Source organism: Lethenteron reissneri, chromosome 30, assembly GCF_015708825.2.
Source record: "Lethenteron reissneri isolate LAM-NWPU_2019-01 chromosome 30, ASM1570882v1, whole genome shotgun sequence".
In the NCBI taxonomy this organism is placed as follows: Eukaryota; Metazoa; Chordata; class Hyperoartia; order Petromyzontiformes; family Petromyzontidae; genus Lethenteron; species Lethenteron reissneri.
The window spans coordinates 5,280,733-5,298,354 of record NC_083808.1 but is presented as its reverse complement, the minus strand read 5'-3'; the positions used below and the strand labels follow the sequence as shown (position 1 = coordinate 5,298,354).

At 47.3% G+C, this 17,622-nt stretch overlaps 1 protein-coding gene across 1 annotated transcript in view; it reads left to right on the top strand.

Annotated features, from left to right (window-relative positions):
* LOC133349441 (sodium- and chloride-dependent creatine transporter 1-like) overlaps nt 1-17,622 on the top strand; it is a 39,867-nt gene that overhangs the window by 9,175 nt on the left and 13,070 nt on the right. The window contains exons 2-6 of the mRNA XM_061562883.1: nt 3,253-3,384; nt 6,515-6,773; nt 11,214-11,346; nt 13,123-13,257; nt 16,157-16,260. Of these exons, the coding sequence (XP_061418867.1) occupies nt 3,253-3,384; nt 6,515-6,773; nt 11,214-11,346; nt 13,123-13,257; nt 16,157-16,260 (763 nt within the window). The remainder of the gene's footprint in view (nt 1-3,252; nt 3,385-6,514; nt 6,774-11,213; nt 11,347-13,122; nt 13,258-16,156; nt 16,261-17,622) is intronic.

The window sequence follows — 17,622 nt, the reverse complement described above, 5'->3', positions numbered from 1 at the left end:
GTACGGCAACGTCGATTCTTCTGCTGTTCCCATCTTTAACTTCTGGGTGGACAGAGGCAGCGTGGGGGGGGGGTGCGGTGTGGGCGATGGAATTTAAGAAATTTCCATCGTTTCAACTGACTTTGCACGCTGGGGAGATCGAATTGAGCCGGCAACCTCCGGATTGCAGGTCCCGTGTGCAAACCGTTACACCATGGCAGCGACTGTCTGTCCGTCCATCAAGAAAGAAAGAAACATCCCCCACGGGACTGAAACACTAAATTGACGGTGGGGAGGCTGAAATCGAGCACTTTGTTGGACAACAGGTGCCGACGCTATCCCGCTGGTGAGACTGCATCCCGGTCGTCAAGCTCAAGTGCAACAGTTGACCGCTGCGGCTGCCGCAAAGGGCCCAAATAAGGCGCTGACTTTCCAGTTTGCCACAGTAATGCATTGGACGCTGGGGCCGTCGTGATGGACAGCTGACAGACCCGTCCTTCCCACCACCACCCCCCCCCCCCCCAAGCGCATGTTTCTTGCTGTAATGGAGAAAAGCTGATTTTGTCAGATTGCCGTTGGCCATTTGCACTCGTGGCATGAGGTCGAGCGTCGTCGTCCCCGCCCGCCCCGGTTCGATCGTTGATGAGCGTGCCGACTGCAGCTGCTAGCGGTGCCAGAAGGCAGCCATGGGCCGGCTCCGTGCGGTCGCCGCAGTTGCTACCAACATCGAACATCGTTGGGCACACGCTGCCGATTGGAGGGCGGCCGAAGGCGGCAGCGCTGCCAACTCAGCAATTTTACCGCGAGATCCTAGCCACTTAATTTCTGTTAAATCACGTGACTTTCTGGGAAAGAGGGCACTGTGCATGGTTAAGCAGCGGTGCCAGATATGCGTTGAGGGATCGTGTGTCAAGTTTACTTCTGTGTAATATTTGGCAAATTGCCGAGTGACATTCTTACAATTGTTGGAGGGTTAGCGATATCTAGTGACCTTGCAGGGGTTCGTTTGGTGACATTTTCGCTTTCATTTGGCAACACTGGGGGCAGGGGGGGGGGGGGGATGGAGGAGGGGGCGAGGGGTGAGGAGACAAGAGAGGGTTACGGGTCACTGGGTCAAGACTTAGCCATTCAAGCCGCCCAAAGCCACAGAGGGAGCCATACCGGGCGCGATGGGCAGAATGATGCCCGTCGTTATATTTAACCACGGGGCCAGCAGCAACAGCTGCCACACGGGCAGTCGGCAATGCGGGTTGTGTAGAATGTCAGACACACGGCAGCAGAGTGGACAGTGGAGAATTCCACGTGTCCAGCGGTACGCATCGGTCAGCTAGCCCAGAGCACCTGGCGGGTTCGTTCCGCGACTTGCATCCAGCCGCCAGCGAGCCATCGACTCATTGCAAGCGCAACCCAGCCCGGTGCTAGCCAACTGTGCGGTGCCATCACCCCCGTTAAAGAGTTTAACGGTGGCTCGTTCTGTCGTCGGCGTCGGGATAAAGCGGCGGCGGGATTTACGGGTCGGCAACGTAAACGCCGCAACTGCCGCCCACACCGCCGCTCCCCACGGCTCTGGTGTGGTTCACGCCTGTGGACGGACGACGCGGCGTCGTTTCGGGACGGGAGCAAAAAGACGTGTTCACGGTCCTGGGATCTCGTTATAGTTGAAGGGGGTGGCGCAGTGCGGGGTGCTGGAGTATCTTCGTTCGATCTGTAGCGGCGTGTGAGCGGAATGATCGGGGTGGTGGACGCTCACGCCTCCGCGCTCCTCTCCGCCGCTCGCTCGCTCGCAAGAGCTCATTTGAGGTCATGCACGTGGTGTCGATAATATGCTGAGTGCGAAACCGGGGTTTTGTTTTTGTCCTCTTCTTCCACCGTGTTGTGGTGGAGCCGCGACCTCCGATGACCTCTTGGTTTTTTTTTGGCCCTGAATCGCAACAGCGGTGCGGTGATTTGCAACTCGTCCAATGGAGCCCTCGCTCTCGACCGTACAGATAATTTTCTGCAAGGGTACACCAGCGATGGGCATCGGCAGTGACAGGGCTCCTTGATGCTTGGAGAGAGCTCGCAGGCCAAATCAAATGTCCTACCCTCCCCTCTGGAGGCTGGGATGCTGGTATACCACAAACCGCCATGGCAACAGGCTGCATGGGATCTTTTTTGTGTTAAACCGTTTATAGAATTACAAGTATTGGTCAAAAGAGTTCAATTCTTGGCCATGGTTAACAACCGATAAACACCACCAGTGGCGAGGGATATCTGAAATATTCTTGCACCCCTTCACCTCCGCTTTACCACCCTGCACTGACCAACGTGGTGAAGTATGGTCAAACAAACCCCTATGACCGAGACAGCATGGGGAGGCCTTCATTCAGCAGTCGATTGACAAGGGACAGCACTTTTTTTTGTTATGATCGAGTGTTTTATCGCTACTTGTCCGAGACCTAGTAATGCAAAACAAAAATGAGAAACACAACCAGAGTGAATATGTGCAAGCGTTTACCATCGCGTTCTCCGTTTTTTGCGTTTAGTCTGTTGTCCTTCCCCCGCACCTACGATGAGCACAGTTGGCTTTGTATGGTGTGAGAGAAGTTCAACGTACACACAATGCAAACCCTATCGACGGCTCCTTCGTATCCTCCACGAGTCTGTTGCAGTGACGACGGCCTCTTGTTTCACGCAGTGCGGTAAATGCGTTGCGGCAATGGAAAATGTGATGTAAATCGGCGAAAAAGTGTGAAGAGGAAAATCAACAATAGCCGAGCATCATCGCGGCCGTTTCTGTTGATGTCACCACAACTTTCCACTGCTTCCTTAATAGGGCAGGTCCGTGATCTCAGACGTGCATTTCGAGATGCATTTGAAGCTGCGGGTTATAATTGGTATGTTTTGCTTGGGCATAGTTTTGCAAACCAATAATGACTGGGTTCAGATAAGAAAATAAATTTGATAAAGAAGCAATGCTCGTAGATTACCGCTCGGTGTGTCAGATGTTCTCAATCAATGTGATTTATCCGCACTGGGATGGTGATGGTGCATTCATTTATGTGTTTGTCAAAACCACTGACATTCCATAAACAAGCCATCTTGTCAAAAACTACAGATGTGTACATCTTCAACATGGTACCACATATGCGTTATCAGGATGCTCGTGAAATATTCAATGTGAGGTCGCCTAATTTGTGGGAATCGCCCACATTTTTTTTTATGAGTGCATTGCTCTGATGGTGTAAGTGAATTAATGGCTTGTTTCGTGTCTTTTTTGTTGTGCCATTGCAGGGGTCTTTCTCATCCCGTACATTCTGATAGCTCTCTTCGGAGGAATCCCCGTGTTTTTCATGGAGATCGCTCTCGGACAGTTCATGAAACAAGGCAGCATCGGGGTGTGGAATATCTCCCCCATCTTTCAGGGTATGACATTGAACACGTTGCACACCAGCAGGCCTGCCGAGATGATGTCGGGGGCCCTTGTACACAATAATGTTGTGACTGAGCGCCCCATCCATTCCTAATTTCCTGTGGCCTTTGTCAAAGGCAAGTGTTATAATAATTACGAAGTGCACGATTAAGCGTATTTTTATATTGCAATTTATAATTTGATTATATTAGTCGATTTCATTATTAAATGGAAGCCAATTTTCTGGAGATACAAGGGCATTATTTACACAGGAGTACAAGTACTCACGAAATGTTCATGAAAATTGAGAAAAAAAAATCTAAATTTTTGGTGGCCTCCCCCTGAGCTTGAGGTCCCCTTAAGCCACGTGTCCCTTTTTCCCCTCCCTCTCATTTGGCTTGCGGGCACACGAATAGAGATGGAAACATTCATTTGTCTCTGAAGCGTCTAAATATTTTGCAGGAAGTTTCATTACCATTTTACAGCTGGTGTAAAATATGTGGCTTGGGCCACCTAGCACAATTATTTGTACAACCTGCTTTGTCAATCCCCCACAAAAAGAGATTTCAGATTGCAAAGTTTATTTGACCATACCTAACCATGCCGGTGAGTGTGGGTTGGTAAAGGCGGGGAGCATAGACTTTGGAACAAAGAATCTCAGTGCAGGACTGTACAATGGATTATCCTACACTGCCCTCTACTGCCCCATACACAGCCCCAAAGTAGAGCTGCCTATGTCAATATGTCACTCTCACTTGATACAGCTATCGTGCTGTGACGGTTACACCTGAAGACGGAAGCTTGTGTTGCCTCCGAAACGTCGTGATTTTTATTTTATTTTTATTTTACTTTTATTAATTTAAATTTTTTACCTACGTGACTTTACCGAAAAAACCAAAAAATATGTCTATGGCCTGCAGAGTGGTCACCCATCCAAGCACGGTATCCCGATACGATGAGAGGTCGGGATTCTGGATGATTTTGTAGGTCGGCATAGGTAGGCAGGCATTCATCACGTGTTTTTAAATATTTTTTTACAAGTTGAAAACAAGAGGTTAGGTAGGAGATTTAAAAAAAGCAGCACATGAGGTTCTAACTCTGCTGTGAAAAATAACAGGGGGATGGTAAGGCGCATGTTATTGAAGTGCTGATGTAGTAATGTTGCGTAATATATATACCTGCTCCCTATGCGATCTGGAAAAGCACAGGCTGATCCAACACCGCCATCAAAACATCGGTGAAATGGGTCATTCACTGCCGACGCGTCACCGGAGTACGTGCCGAACGTGCCAATTTTACAGCCCTGCCGTCAGATAAGCGGCGTTTGTTTACACGTCATAAAGGTATCAAATTTATTGGTATCAAATTGATCATTCTCATAGACGACGTTTAAAAAAACGAAATTAATAATTTGGAAACGTAGTCAAAGAGTCTTCCTTGATTGTGTTCATTTAGCGGAGGCTCGTGTTACGGGGCCATGCGCACGGGACTTGAATGGGTCCAATTGTGAGGCTTGCGATGCAGTTTTGGCGAGAAGGCTTGGCTTTCGCGAAGAGGTCAACCCGCCGAGTCTGTTTGTGCAGCGCATTTGAATTTGGAACAGGCTGCCGTTTGTGTCCACTTGGTGTGTAATGGGTAAGCATTCTGTCAATTGGATTGGACTTATTTTTAAATGCATTTTCACATTTTGTGTTTTTATTTTCAAGCTCAGGGTAAAATGTAAATAGGGGTGTAGGTGCAGCCCTGCAACTGCCTGTTTGTGCCACTGCTGGCGGAAGGGATTCCACTCGAGGGAACGTTTCTTGAACACGAACTCTTATAAATACTCTACCACGCTGGCCAGCTGCCTCGGAAGAGGTGGTAATATCGACGCTTTGCCCCACCACACACGCGCGACATGCACTTCTACGGATTTGTCGACTACCCCGTGTTTACGCGAGCTACGGTTACACCGAGTGGCTCGGGGCCAGGGACCGCAGTGAAAGAAACCATAATGTAAAACGCAGATCCTATTTTGTAAATGCTTTCAGTGTTTCCTCTGGCTGTCTCGCGTGAGTTTTACGCTTTACTCATGAGAAACAAGACTTTTAAAGTCAAAGTTTACGGTCAAGCATGTCGCCATAGCACTTCAGTGACATTAACACGATATTACGCCCATACGTTTGAGTGCGTCAGTGTGCAATCGTGCCGTGTTTTTTACGTCTTTTTACTGATGAACAGCAATTCAAATTTCGATTTAAAGCTTTCGTGACTGCAGGGATTCATCTTCTGGGTTCTTTCGCTAAAGTCACGTAGAAGGGAAGTAATAAAATAATAAAAATAAAACATAATAAAATAATTCTCACGACGTTTTGGTGGTGTTCATTCAGACGCTGTCTCCCCGACAGACCTGGTCTTCACCTGAGGACGGCTGCTTGCGTTGTGGCCGAAACGTCGTGAGAATTGTATTTTATTATGTTTTATTTTTATTATTTTATTACTTCCCTTCTACGTGACTTTACCGAAAGAACCAAGAAGAGCAATTCAAATTGTTTGGCGGACAGCCCAGGGGCACGCAGCTTTCAATAAATATAATAAAAATTGCGATTGTTAAGCACAGCCCCCAAAAAACGCCAAGTGACCTCCAACAACCAGCGGCAATGAAGGTATACTCCTCTTGTTTCTTCTTCCCTATGGCAGGACGAAAGAATAATAGTTTTGAAGGGTGTTTATCGTTGCATTTTTTAAAAAAGGTATAACATACGTAATGAGCAACGTCACAATAAGAGTTCGTGAATAGAGATGACGCAAGGGAATTCCAAAGGGGAGCAGCGTGAGTCTGTAGCTATCTATCTATGTACAACAGCGGTTCTTAACCTGGGGTGCGAGATGCCCTTTCTGGGTGTGCGAGACATGGTCAGATTTATTTAGACGGTAAATCGTCGAAACACAAATTAAGCGCGGTCACTTAAGTACAACTTACTTTTTTTTAATCAAACCTATATATTTATAAAAAAAATATTTTTTAACGATTGATCTACAAGATGAGCCAAATAGAGTTTCACTCTGGGCTTTGACTTCCCCTCAAACTAGAATCATCGGCGCTCGTGCGCGGTAGTGGGGGGGGGGGGCATGCATCTTTGTCGTGATGTCGTTCCGTTGCAGGCCTGGGCCTCTCCTCCATGGTGATCGTCTTCTTCTGCAACACCTACTACATCCTGGTGCTCACCTGGGGCTTGTACTACTTCATCCACTGCTTCGCCACCACGCTGCCCTGGGCCACCTGCGGAAACGCCTGGAACACGGCGACGTGCAGCGAGGGGGCGGGCCACTGCCTGCTGCTGAACGGCACGAACGGAACGACCAACCAGAGCGAGTGCATGAACCAGGGGGCCTTGACCTCCCCCGTCGTCGAGTTTTGGGAGTAAGTTTTTTGACCTCTTTCCGTCCGTTTTGCCGTCTCGCTTGGGTGTGTAGCCGTGTTATGTATTTTTTCGTGTTGTTTAGTTCGCTGTTTTATTACTGTTTTGTTCACTGCATGATCCTAAACATGGCATCGGCATATATTTTGCGAGTAATTTATTCACGTGCATTGAAACATGATGAAATTGTTCATTACCCAGTAAAACGAAAAACATAATCATTGTTTGTCAATAATGACAATAACAGTGTACAAGGTCTTCGTCAACCAAACTTCACAAGTTCGTAAAGGGAGGACCCAGGACTGGTTCAGATATTACCCACCACTGACATTAGCCATGGTCAGCAATCAAACTCGTTAGATTCATAGGGTGGTGCGCAAACCACTGCGCCACCCCTCCACTGTTCATCATTATATTTGGTTATCACAGTCTCCATCTTCGGTCAATAATCTTTGTCATTCAAGTGTGGTCTCCCACCCAAGCGAGTGTCAACTCATGCTCTAATCGTAGAGAACCACGGCTTGTGCTTGCTGTGCAGTCAGAGCAGCCTCCCATAGAGTGCCTAAGCCCAACCGCTGAGAGGCTCAGCCCGGAATAAACACCGATGGGATTGGCGCTCCTGCGGTGAACGGTTCCACGGAGCGTGCATGTCCCTACTGCACTCCTGAGTGGGTGCTAGAGGTCTCTGAGCCATTTTAATCTCTTTCGCCTAACCCTCTTATTCTACGCGGTCACCGCGTTTAATCTCGTCCATCATTACCACCACCATCATCATCTGCCATTATCAATCCACTGTTGGATGAAGGCCTCCCAAAGGCTCTTGACATCTCTCACGATCCTGCGATGCAATCATCTACCAAGCACCTCGCACGTGAGCTGATTTCCATCACTCCATCTGCTCAGTGGGACCGAAGTCTCAGAACGTTCCATTCCTTGACTGCCCCCCCCCCCCATTATTCTTGACCTTTGGCCATCTTCTCATCTTGCGGCGTGACCTGCCCAAGCGCACTTTCACTGTCGTCGCCGTCATCTTCATCAATGTTAAACTTACAAAGTGCGAACATTTGCTGTTGCAGGTCTCGACACCAGGCTAAAAAATGTTCCACAAGGACTGGTGTGTCCTAATGGACACTGAGAATACACAGAGAACATATATAGAATAGAGGAACCCAGAATGTCAATGTTCCTGCTGGTCTAGCGCTGTGGTCCCTCTCTGTACACAAATGGCTGCCGTGCAGAGCCCTACATCACAGGCCTCTCCCATGTGGTGTCAATTCATCGGAGCCAAAACAAATTGGTCAATGGGCATGTTTGACACGTTCATGTGTGGTCACTGTGCATGAGCAAGTGCACGTACAGGAAAGCACGTGTGCATTCCTGCATTAATCTAAACATGAATCACCGATTAAGACACCCAGGAGAGTTGTAGGACAATGTTTTTTTGATTAAGCAGTTCCTGACCCATTTGCAGGAAGCGGAGGCAGCCTATTCCTGCTCCTTGCCGCTGTGTGGGATCCGTTAATCAGTGCAGTAAATTCCAACGCGGCCGGAGATGAAAAGCCACAAGGCGTCATTTGTCTTAATTTTTACCGATGTCAGGCAGGGTACAAGACGTACAATAAGTCCGTGAACACATTCTGAAGGACATTGCTTGTTGAAAAACATCCCATTGTCTTGAAGGTGACAATGCAGTAAATGTGTATGGAAGTGCACAGCTTGGCAACCTGTGTAACTCCCGGGCATGGGAAGACCCTGGTAATGAGGCTTGGGAAAACTGGCCCTCGCGGACAGAGTTGGAACATACTCTTAGGTTTTTTCGGTAAAGTCACGTAGGTAAAAAATAATAATAAAATAATAATAAATGAAAATAACTCGATTAAATCACCACGTTTTGGAGGTAACACAAGTCTCCGTCTTCAGGTGGGACCGTCACAGCCAATTGATACAGTAAATTTGGCTGTTATTTTCATTTATTATTTTATTATTATTTTTTACCTACGTGACTTAACCGAAAAAACCAAAGAGTATGAATCCTTGCAGTCACGAAAGCTTCAAATCTAGAATTAAGAGTTGGAACATTTCGTGTCTTCGAAGGCTCACCGCTCATCAAGTCTCACTTCATACTCGACGTCAAGCGACGGGAAACCTGGAACATGCTGAACGTTGAACGCGACGTGGCCCTGTAGCGTCGAGGGTGGGGGGGGGGCGGTGCTGGAGGTTTATTTAGTGTCCTCTTCTGAATTCTTGCACCCACCATTTGCAGCTCTGGTAATTACTGATCTCCTGTTTAATTTGACATACAGGCTGTCTGCAATAGCTAGAGGGGCCTGGACAAAATTTAATAAAAGTATAAATTATAAAAAAATGCAACTTTTTATTTTAGCAGGTAAGGCCCACTGAGCTATATAGATGTTTTTCAGAAGCGACCTGGCCACAAATGGTAGCTCAACGGAGTGGCTTATCACGTGGACATTTAAAGCAGCCAAAATACTCTGAATTAGTCGAATCAAGAGGCTGATGGAGCGTTGCTGCCTTTCCTCACGTGGACACGAAGGAGAGTGAGAGCCACAGCAGCAGAATGCACCGTAGACAAAAAGCAGATCGTATCGTCGCTCATTATGCTTACAGTTTAACGTTTGCTTAATGTTTCGCTTTAACATTGACTGTGTCGGGGCCCCTCCTCCCCATCCCCGAGTTTGTATGCCTCCCCCCCCTTTAAAAAAGGTCACGCGTACAGGGCTGGCCGCTACGTGTGCGGCGTGCCGCTGCAATCGATGGAGCGATCGCGTTCCCTCGAGTCTCGCGCCGACGTCGTTAGCCGTGCCTCCGCCGGCGCGCTGGAATAGTGGTGGGGGGGGGGTGAGGGGGTGGTGGTTGAGGGAGTGGAGGGAGGAGAAGTGGTGGAATTCGTCCCCTGTCATTTACAGCTGCTTATATGAGGGAAGGTCAAAAGGTTTTCGGGAATTGAGGTACCGTGCCAAAAATAAAACGGCGCTAATGTATAATGCCAGGCTTAATGGGGAGTCCCGTGGGGTAACTGCTGCGACGAGGGCCGAAGGTGTGAGCGCGGCTTGTCCGCAAGGGTCACTTCCCTCCTTTTCTCTCGCCTTTTTAATCCTGAACCTCGTTCTCTACGGCGCCGTCGTGGCACGAGGCGGAGGCGTTTCAGTTTGCAGCTCGGCAGCGATAGCGGTGCATCAAGCCCACCCTGCGGCAGATTGACGGCCACGGAAGATGATGTCACAGAACTGCTTCCGAATTCGCTTCAATAGATCACATTTTTCCACACGAGGGGTGTCCACATTTTGAATATTCCCTGCAAATACTGCTAGTCGCGTGTCAATCAACCTGAAATATGTACGGCTCGGAACCGGATTTTTTTGTTCCCGGTGAAACTTTTGTTCAAATTTGTACGTGCGTTTAAAATAAGTTTCTCTAAACTCTTTGCGGCGCCCCTCGTAGGCCATTACGTACCGGCAATGGAAGTAACCGGACGTGCGTGTGTGGCCGTGAACACTCTCAGTTTTATACTTGCCATAAACGGGCCTGTTTTCCTGCATCGTTATTCACTTCTGTGAGCCTTACGGAGGCTGACGGTGATGTCACGTCAAGGCATAAAGTGGTGGGGGGGTGGGGTGGCGTTTCAGGGTCCTTCTTGAGGGGACATTAAGGATCACGGCCATGCGCTGCTGCTAAATTTCCCAGATGATAGCTGGCGGAAAAAAAAATCAACACTAGTGCACAAACACCATTAGGCGTAATGTAATCAAGGTGGTGTAGAGGCATCGATCAGAACCGCAGCTGAACCCATTGCGTGATTGCTGATCAGGGTGGTCTGACGTTACCAAGTGAGTGATAAAAGTGTCTATCGAGGGCTAGGGCTAGTGGTGGCTCGCATGGGCTAGTCGCGTCTATTTAGAGTTAATAGCATTCAACATGAGTGAAGAGTGTCTAGCAATAGCCGGATGTAGCAGTCTCTAGCAAGGGTTAGTAGCACCGAGTGAGAGAGAGAGAGCTAATAGCATCTAGTGAGGGCAAGAATTAATTGCATTTGGCATGGGGTAGTAGTGTCTCGTGAGGGCCAATGGCAGTATATGTTTTTAAATGTTTTTTTAAACATATTTTGGAAGAAATGTATTGTCTTCGTTTCCATGAACTCCTAAATCGCTTTTTGTTCGGTTCCGTCGGATCTCGGCTAATCTCCCCCCGTACTGTATGTTCCCGAAGACTGGGGCAGAACCATTTACCTCCTTGCACCGGAGCTCGTCTGTACGCACGCCTGAGCGATCGGTGCGAGCGACAAAACACGGTTAAGTCAGCCGTCGCTGGCCGAGAGGGGCTAATGTGTGCGTCTCGGTAGGGATGTCGTAGAAACAGTATCGATTTGCTTTCCGTGGAAAGGAAGGCCCATCCTTGACGCACGCCGCTTGCGCTTCTCTCAGGCGCAAGGTCTTGCGGATCTCCAACGGGCTCGGCGACGCGGGCTCCGTGTCCTGGGAGCTCCTGCTGTGCCTCGTCACCGTTTGGCTCCTCGTGTACTTCTGCGTGTGGAAGGGCGTCAAGTCCACGGGAAAGGTGACTCGCTCGCGAGAGAGTTGTTGCATGCTGTCCTGCTGCATCGAATGCCTTGGAGGGCTGTTAAAAAAAAGAGAGAGAGAGAGAAAGAGAGAACGAGAGATAAAAAAGAGAGAGAAAAGAAAAAATACTGTTTTTTTGTCTTGTGTGTTGTATTTTTTTGTTTTTGTATTTTTAAGCTCTGAGCAGTGGGCCAGTCACGTAGCGGATTGGAATCCGTGTAACATGGCTGACTCCTGCTCACGCGCTCAACTTTGAGACGGACTTCCTCCGCTTTCGGCTTGCGTTTAATTGTTGAGGTGCTGCATCTACATCCTGTATGCTTTAGTAACTGCAACGCTATTGGATATCACACGATGCCTCTTGTGTGTACCGTTGATCCTGTGGGGTGGGCGGGGGGGGGGGGGGGGGGAGGGCCTGGGGGGGCTGGGGAGGGTCAAAAACACTTAGTGGTTGCTCATCGGCTGTGCTTTTACACGAGTGCTCATCATAGGGTTGCTTACGGGGGTGCCTTGTGCCACACACAGCCTCTGCTTTACACGGCATCTAGCTCCTTTTGAGGATTCTAGCATTAATGTTCTTTCTGCACTCAAGACGTAACCCTCTTCTCCCCCCCCCACCCCCTTTCACTCACACACTCACACACACGCAATCAACACGCTTGCCACATACGTCTAGGGGGCTATCGCCATGCTGCCTGCTGTCAGTTAAAACTATGTGGGATCACAGTCCGTGTTTGATAATGAGACCAGGTTTTTTAGGGTCACTACCACTTCGAAAATAGTATCAGGGCCACCTATTCCGGTTGTAATTCCACCACCATGAGATCTTGGGCTGGCATACAGCGGTTAATACTGGTATTGGGTTAATGCCTAAAGCACCTCCTAAGTACGCTGCCATGTAGGTCAGCACAATGTCCCCCCCCCCCGCCATTTGAATGCGTCGCCACGACCATGAAGCAGTTCACGACGATAAATGACATTGCAGACGAAAGCCAATGTGTCGTCTTTGGCTTGGCTAACGGGTGGCTTGGCTTTCCAACACCCCGGTGCGCTGTACTAGTAACGAATTGGCACATTCCGTTTACGTGACGGGTTTAACGACACATTTATATTTTTACGCGATCTAAACCCCCCCTAAAAACAACTGTATTATGGATGATATTGGTTGCGTAGGCCTACGTGTTAAACTGGGCGGCTCTTGTCGGTCGATTTAAACTCTGCAAAAGGTGCCTTCGTTTGCAGCGACCACGTTTGCTCAAGACTCTGCCGCGCGTGCCGCGTTGCGGTTGGTTGCCGCGGGCCCCCCCCCCCCGAATTAGAACAGATGAGTTCTCTACGTTCCACTCTGAACCCCCCCCCCCCAATATTAGCGGCCGTACCCCATGGGCCTCCCAACAAAAGCACACCTAATAAGATCACGATGGGCATCCATTTCATTGCAAAAAAACTAAAATAATCAGAAATGTTACCAACTCCCATCAGCGTTTCTGCGCGTCAATAATAATAATAACCTGACGTTTAAGTGAATTTACTGCATGCTGTTAAGTACATAGCACATATCTATATCATTACAAAGTCTGTGGTAGTATTTTAAAAAATGTTATTTTACACTGGTATTTAGAAATATGGATTACTTTAATTTTTAATTTGTTAAATGCTGTCAAGACTGTGTGTGCGTTAGTGCACTCCTGGGGATACATCTAATGTAGTGAAAATCTCGCTTGAGATGCACAGCAAGGATCGGAGTTGCGTAACTGGGTGCTCTCGCTTACAGGTTGTCTATTTCACCGCGACCTTCCCATACCTGGTTCTCATCATCCTCTTCATCAATGGGATGACGCTCCCAGGATCCTATGATGGCATTATGTATTACCTAAAACCCGATTGGAGCAAACTCGGGCAGCCACAGGTGAGCATCATCACCATCATCACCATCACCACCACTGTTGTCATCATCCTTCGTGGCCATCACAAATCATTGACAGCACATACTCTTCACGGCTATACTAATAGGGGTTTTCCCCTTTTTTCTGGCAACAAAACTGACACCTTTTGCAAGGAATCATGTTTACATTAACCACAATACTTGCAGTCAAATGCAAACAAAAAACAATACTCTGATCATTTATGCATTGTCCTTGAAACTGATTGGTCCACACCAGAGAGAGCTTTCTTTAGAGCCTAGTCTCATATGGTGTTCGACCAGATGACGCCAAAAGGCGTATTGGCAAAGGAGGTCCCATGATGTAGCTGCTCACCCCGAGCCTCTCATTACTCTGATAGTGCGTTGTCTTTGAATTGTGCAAAAGGTGTCAGTTTTGTTGCCAGAAAAAAAGGGGAAAAACCCTATTAGTATATTTTGGTACTGGCAAAGGAGGTCCCATGATCTTCACGGCTAGTTAATGACACAGCGATTTGGCTGTTAACCTGCGTACAGGTTTTCAGGAGCGTCTCATTGAAGAGAGATGGGCTGTGGTAATTAGTGTTGAACCCATGATTAGTCCAATGGCCAATGCACACATCGCCGTCATAAATGGAAAATGATGGACAGGGCACGGTGCGACTATGGCCATGTAACCTAAGCTATGGATCGTATTGGAAAACCGCTGCAGGCTGTCTCTGTCAACAGAGGAGTAGCAGAACTCCACAAAGCCTCCTGAATCCCTTTCGTGGCTAACAGAGCTCGACATTGGCATCTAGCTCTTGGGCATATTGCCATTGGCATGACCGAGAATAGAGAACAGCGCCGTGCCCTCCACAGTATCATTTTAACGAAACCCTACAAGTGCCGTCAGGACAGCACTTTGTAATATACTCTGCTCGTCTTCATTGAACACAAAAACTGCTTCACACTTATTGGACTCAACCGTCCTACGCACAAAAATAACAAGCTTCAATAATGATTGTGTTGATGTGCAATTCATGTAAATTCTTGATTGAAATTGATGCGGTGTTTAGACTTGCAGCGATTTGGGAGGTCAATGAATATGTATCGGGAAACAGTGGGCTGTGCCTCGTGGAAGTAATTGAATTTGAAAAAGAAATTCACCACCACTAAATAAGTAACGACTGCAGATTGTATTATTGGTTCTTTCTACGTGACTTTACCGAAAGAACCAAGAATATGAATCCCTGCAGTCACGAAAGCTTTAAATCAAAATTTGACTGCATATGAATGGAATAAAACACCACTTTGGAATAATATAACTGAAATGTAAAATGGAACATTACACTGCCATTAAATCTAATAGCACAGCATTTGAAACTAAATAAAAACGCGTTGTTTTATTTTCGTGACTGTGTGGGTGTAAGTGTTATTCCATGTTTGTGACTGCCACTTTCCATCGTGGCTAGCCGGGGCAACAGGCCAATGCACACATGCACGAAAGAAAACAGGTGTCTATGGCTGACTCACTAATACTTTAAGCCCTGCATCTGACTAATCTGACCTTTTCATAATTAAAATATTCAGGTTTGCATGCACACGAGGTTTCCATGTAGACTATAAATGCATCACGCAGCAGTTTACAGAGGACGGAGTACTCGAGTGTTGTGTTTTTGTATTGTTTGTTGTTGTAAATCTCTGACCCGCCCCTACTGAACAGTTGTGAAAATGAGCTTCATATGTCATCGGATTTCCTCCAGTATAAATACAGATTCTGATTCTGAGGTGCCTTAACGTTTGCAATGAATCACTGCTGTCAGAAACAGTAACATAATTTTGAATGGAATTAAATAAATGTTTAGTTATCAGTTATTTTGTGTTACAAAAGTAATCTAAAGTGATGAAATTCACACGAGTATGTCACTGGACAGGTATTAATACAACTTTTGGGTATCTGCACAAAGTAAAGCATTGCAAATATAATGCAATGCCACACTCCATCATCGCTCAGTTGCCCTAACTAACAAAGACAAAGCTTCATCATATAGCCTTAACAGACTGTAGGGGCAAATGCTGTTAGCGAGCACCTACACAATCGCCCTAACTAACGTACACACACACACACAGACATTGTAAGTGGGGACAAAATAAAGGAAGGAAGTGAGGGATGGAGGCACCCCAAGTGTGGGCCATGACCTCTTGACCTCAACATGAGCACTGTATGCGAGGGTCAGTCAAAACAGTTGGGAGGTTGGAATCTGAATGGTACACACAGACGCGTAGCTATTTTACTATTCAACTTAAAATAATAATATACAGCCCCTTTCGTCATTACACTGCTGGATGAAGGCCATGCCACGCTGTGTCATTTCATTGGGGTTGTTTGACCATACTTCCCCACGCTGGCCAATGTGAGTTGGGGAAGGAGGCAATCTTAGCCATGGCCGGGAGTGGCACTACGGGTTGCTGGTTTTACAGCGCAATGCGTCCGCCATTGTGCTACCTCTTTCCTCGCTCCCTGTTTTCTTTATTACTGTGTTTAAAATACCACAGTTAAACCCCCCTCCGCCCCCAACATAAGTAAACTCAATGCATTAATGTATAATACTCGTAGTGTTCAAAATAGGCGTAAATAAATTAATAGGGTTTTGTTCTCATAACCTTGCGATCATCGTGTTGTTATCTTCAAGGCCAAAATAAACCAAGTCCACGCTGCGCGCGCTTTTTATACAACCGCGTCGACAACTTTCGATAATCCATTCTCGAAACGTTTCGACCGGCACCTTTGTGCCCGTCCGCACTTGCAGCAAGCGAATTCGCGTAAACCCCATGATTTGCAGTACAGCAACATCGTTGTCCGTGTGTTTTTTTTTTTTGGTGTGCTGACACTCGCTCACAAACGCCCGTTGCGTGACCCGTGTAGGTATGGATAGACGCGGGCACTCAGATATTCTTTTCGTACGCCATCGGTCTGGGCGCGCTGTCCGCCCTCGGCAGCTACAACCGCTTCAACAACAACTGCTATAGGTGAGCGAGCGACTGCGCTGACCACAGCTTGCCCGCCGCGGCGATTGGCCGAAGCCCCGATTGCCTGACGCAACATTGTGTTCCTGCACTCACAACATAGCACGTCTGCTTATTTTCGCGTCTGCTTATTTCGATGTTAATTTGCAAATAAATCCGTAATTTTACTATAATTAGTTTACTAGGTGGTTTCAAATTACTGCGCCGCCAATGATGACCACTTTCTGGTATTTTGGGGCGTTTGCACTCCACTCTTGGAATCCTAAAGGTGCCTTGGTCTGACTTTTTAAAAACTTGTTTGAAAAAAAAGGCCCATTCAACACGAAGCATCATGAAGGTGACTTAGTCTAACTCTCTTTCGCCTTGGGCCTCAACAATGAACACTAGGGGCTTTATTTTCACACTTTATCCTAAGAAATGTAAGAGTACTGTTGTCTAGAAATGTTTGCATTTTTTATCGTGTGTAGAATGTTTGTGTGTGTGTGTGTATGACTGCTCATGTCGACATACGCTTGTCATTTATAAATAACCTAAACATTAAATTATACAAATTAAACTATAAGAATCATTATTATTTTGGTGACAGATGCAACCTATGTAGATTTATTATTTTATTTTTAATTGTCATCTTTAGAGGTAATGAAACAAATTTTAAGGAGTCTATTAAGTATTTGCTGACTTGTTTTTTTCATTGTGCAGTGATACATTGAAGAGAAATGCTTCCAATTTGTTAGAGGTTAATTATGAAAACAATCAACTGAAATGCGTTAACTTACTAGTTTTCCTTTGAAGTTATCCATTGTCCCATTAGTTACATTTCTGAAGAGTGCTTCCAGAACTTTACAACGGTAACTTGAAAAACAAAAAAATCCATTGTGCTTCTCGGTCTTGCCCGAGCAGCCCTTTTGTGTGTTACCTGATTCCTGTGCCCGCATGACATTAATGAAGTGACCACGATAAGTAAGACCGATGCCAGCGTGTTGGAAGAATGGCCTGAGCACCCGACGCACCACACAGACACACATCCGCAGCACCAGACAGAGCGAGTGCTCCGGTGAGTTCTCTTAAAACTCTTCCACCGCGCCAGCGATCTGCCCTGGGGCCTAGCCCAGCCAGCCCGGCGTGGCTCACGAGACACCGCGTTGTTTCTTCACACCGCAAAAACCAAGCCGTGCCCACCGCTGACGTTATACGCAACGAACGAGTCGAGGCGCGTGTAGACGATGCGGTGATGCCGTATCCTCACGGTACGCCGACTGACAATCGCGCACGACGATCGCATCATTAGCCCCCCGCGGCCCCTGGCCCTTCTTTGACCTCCAAGACAGAATCCGATTTCTCGAGGAGGGCCAGCGGACCGCAGTT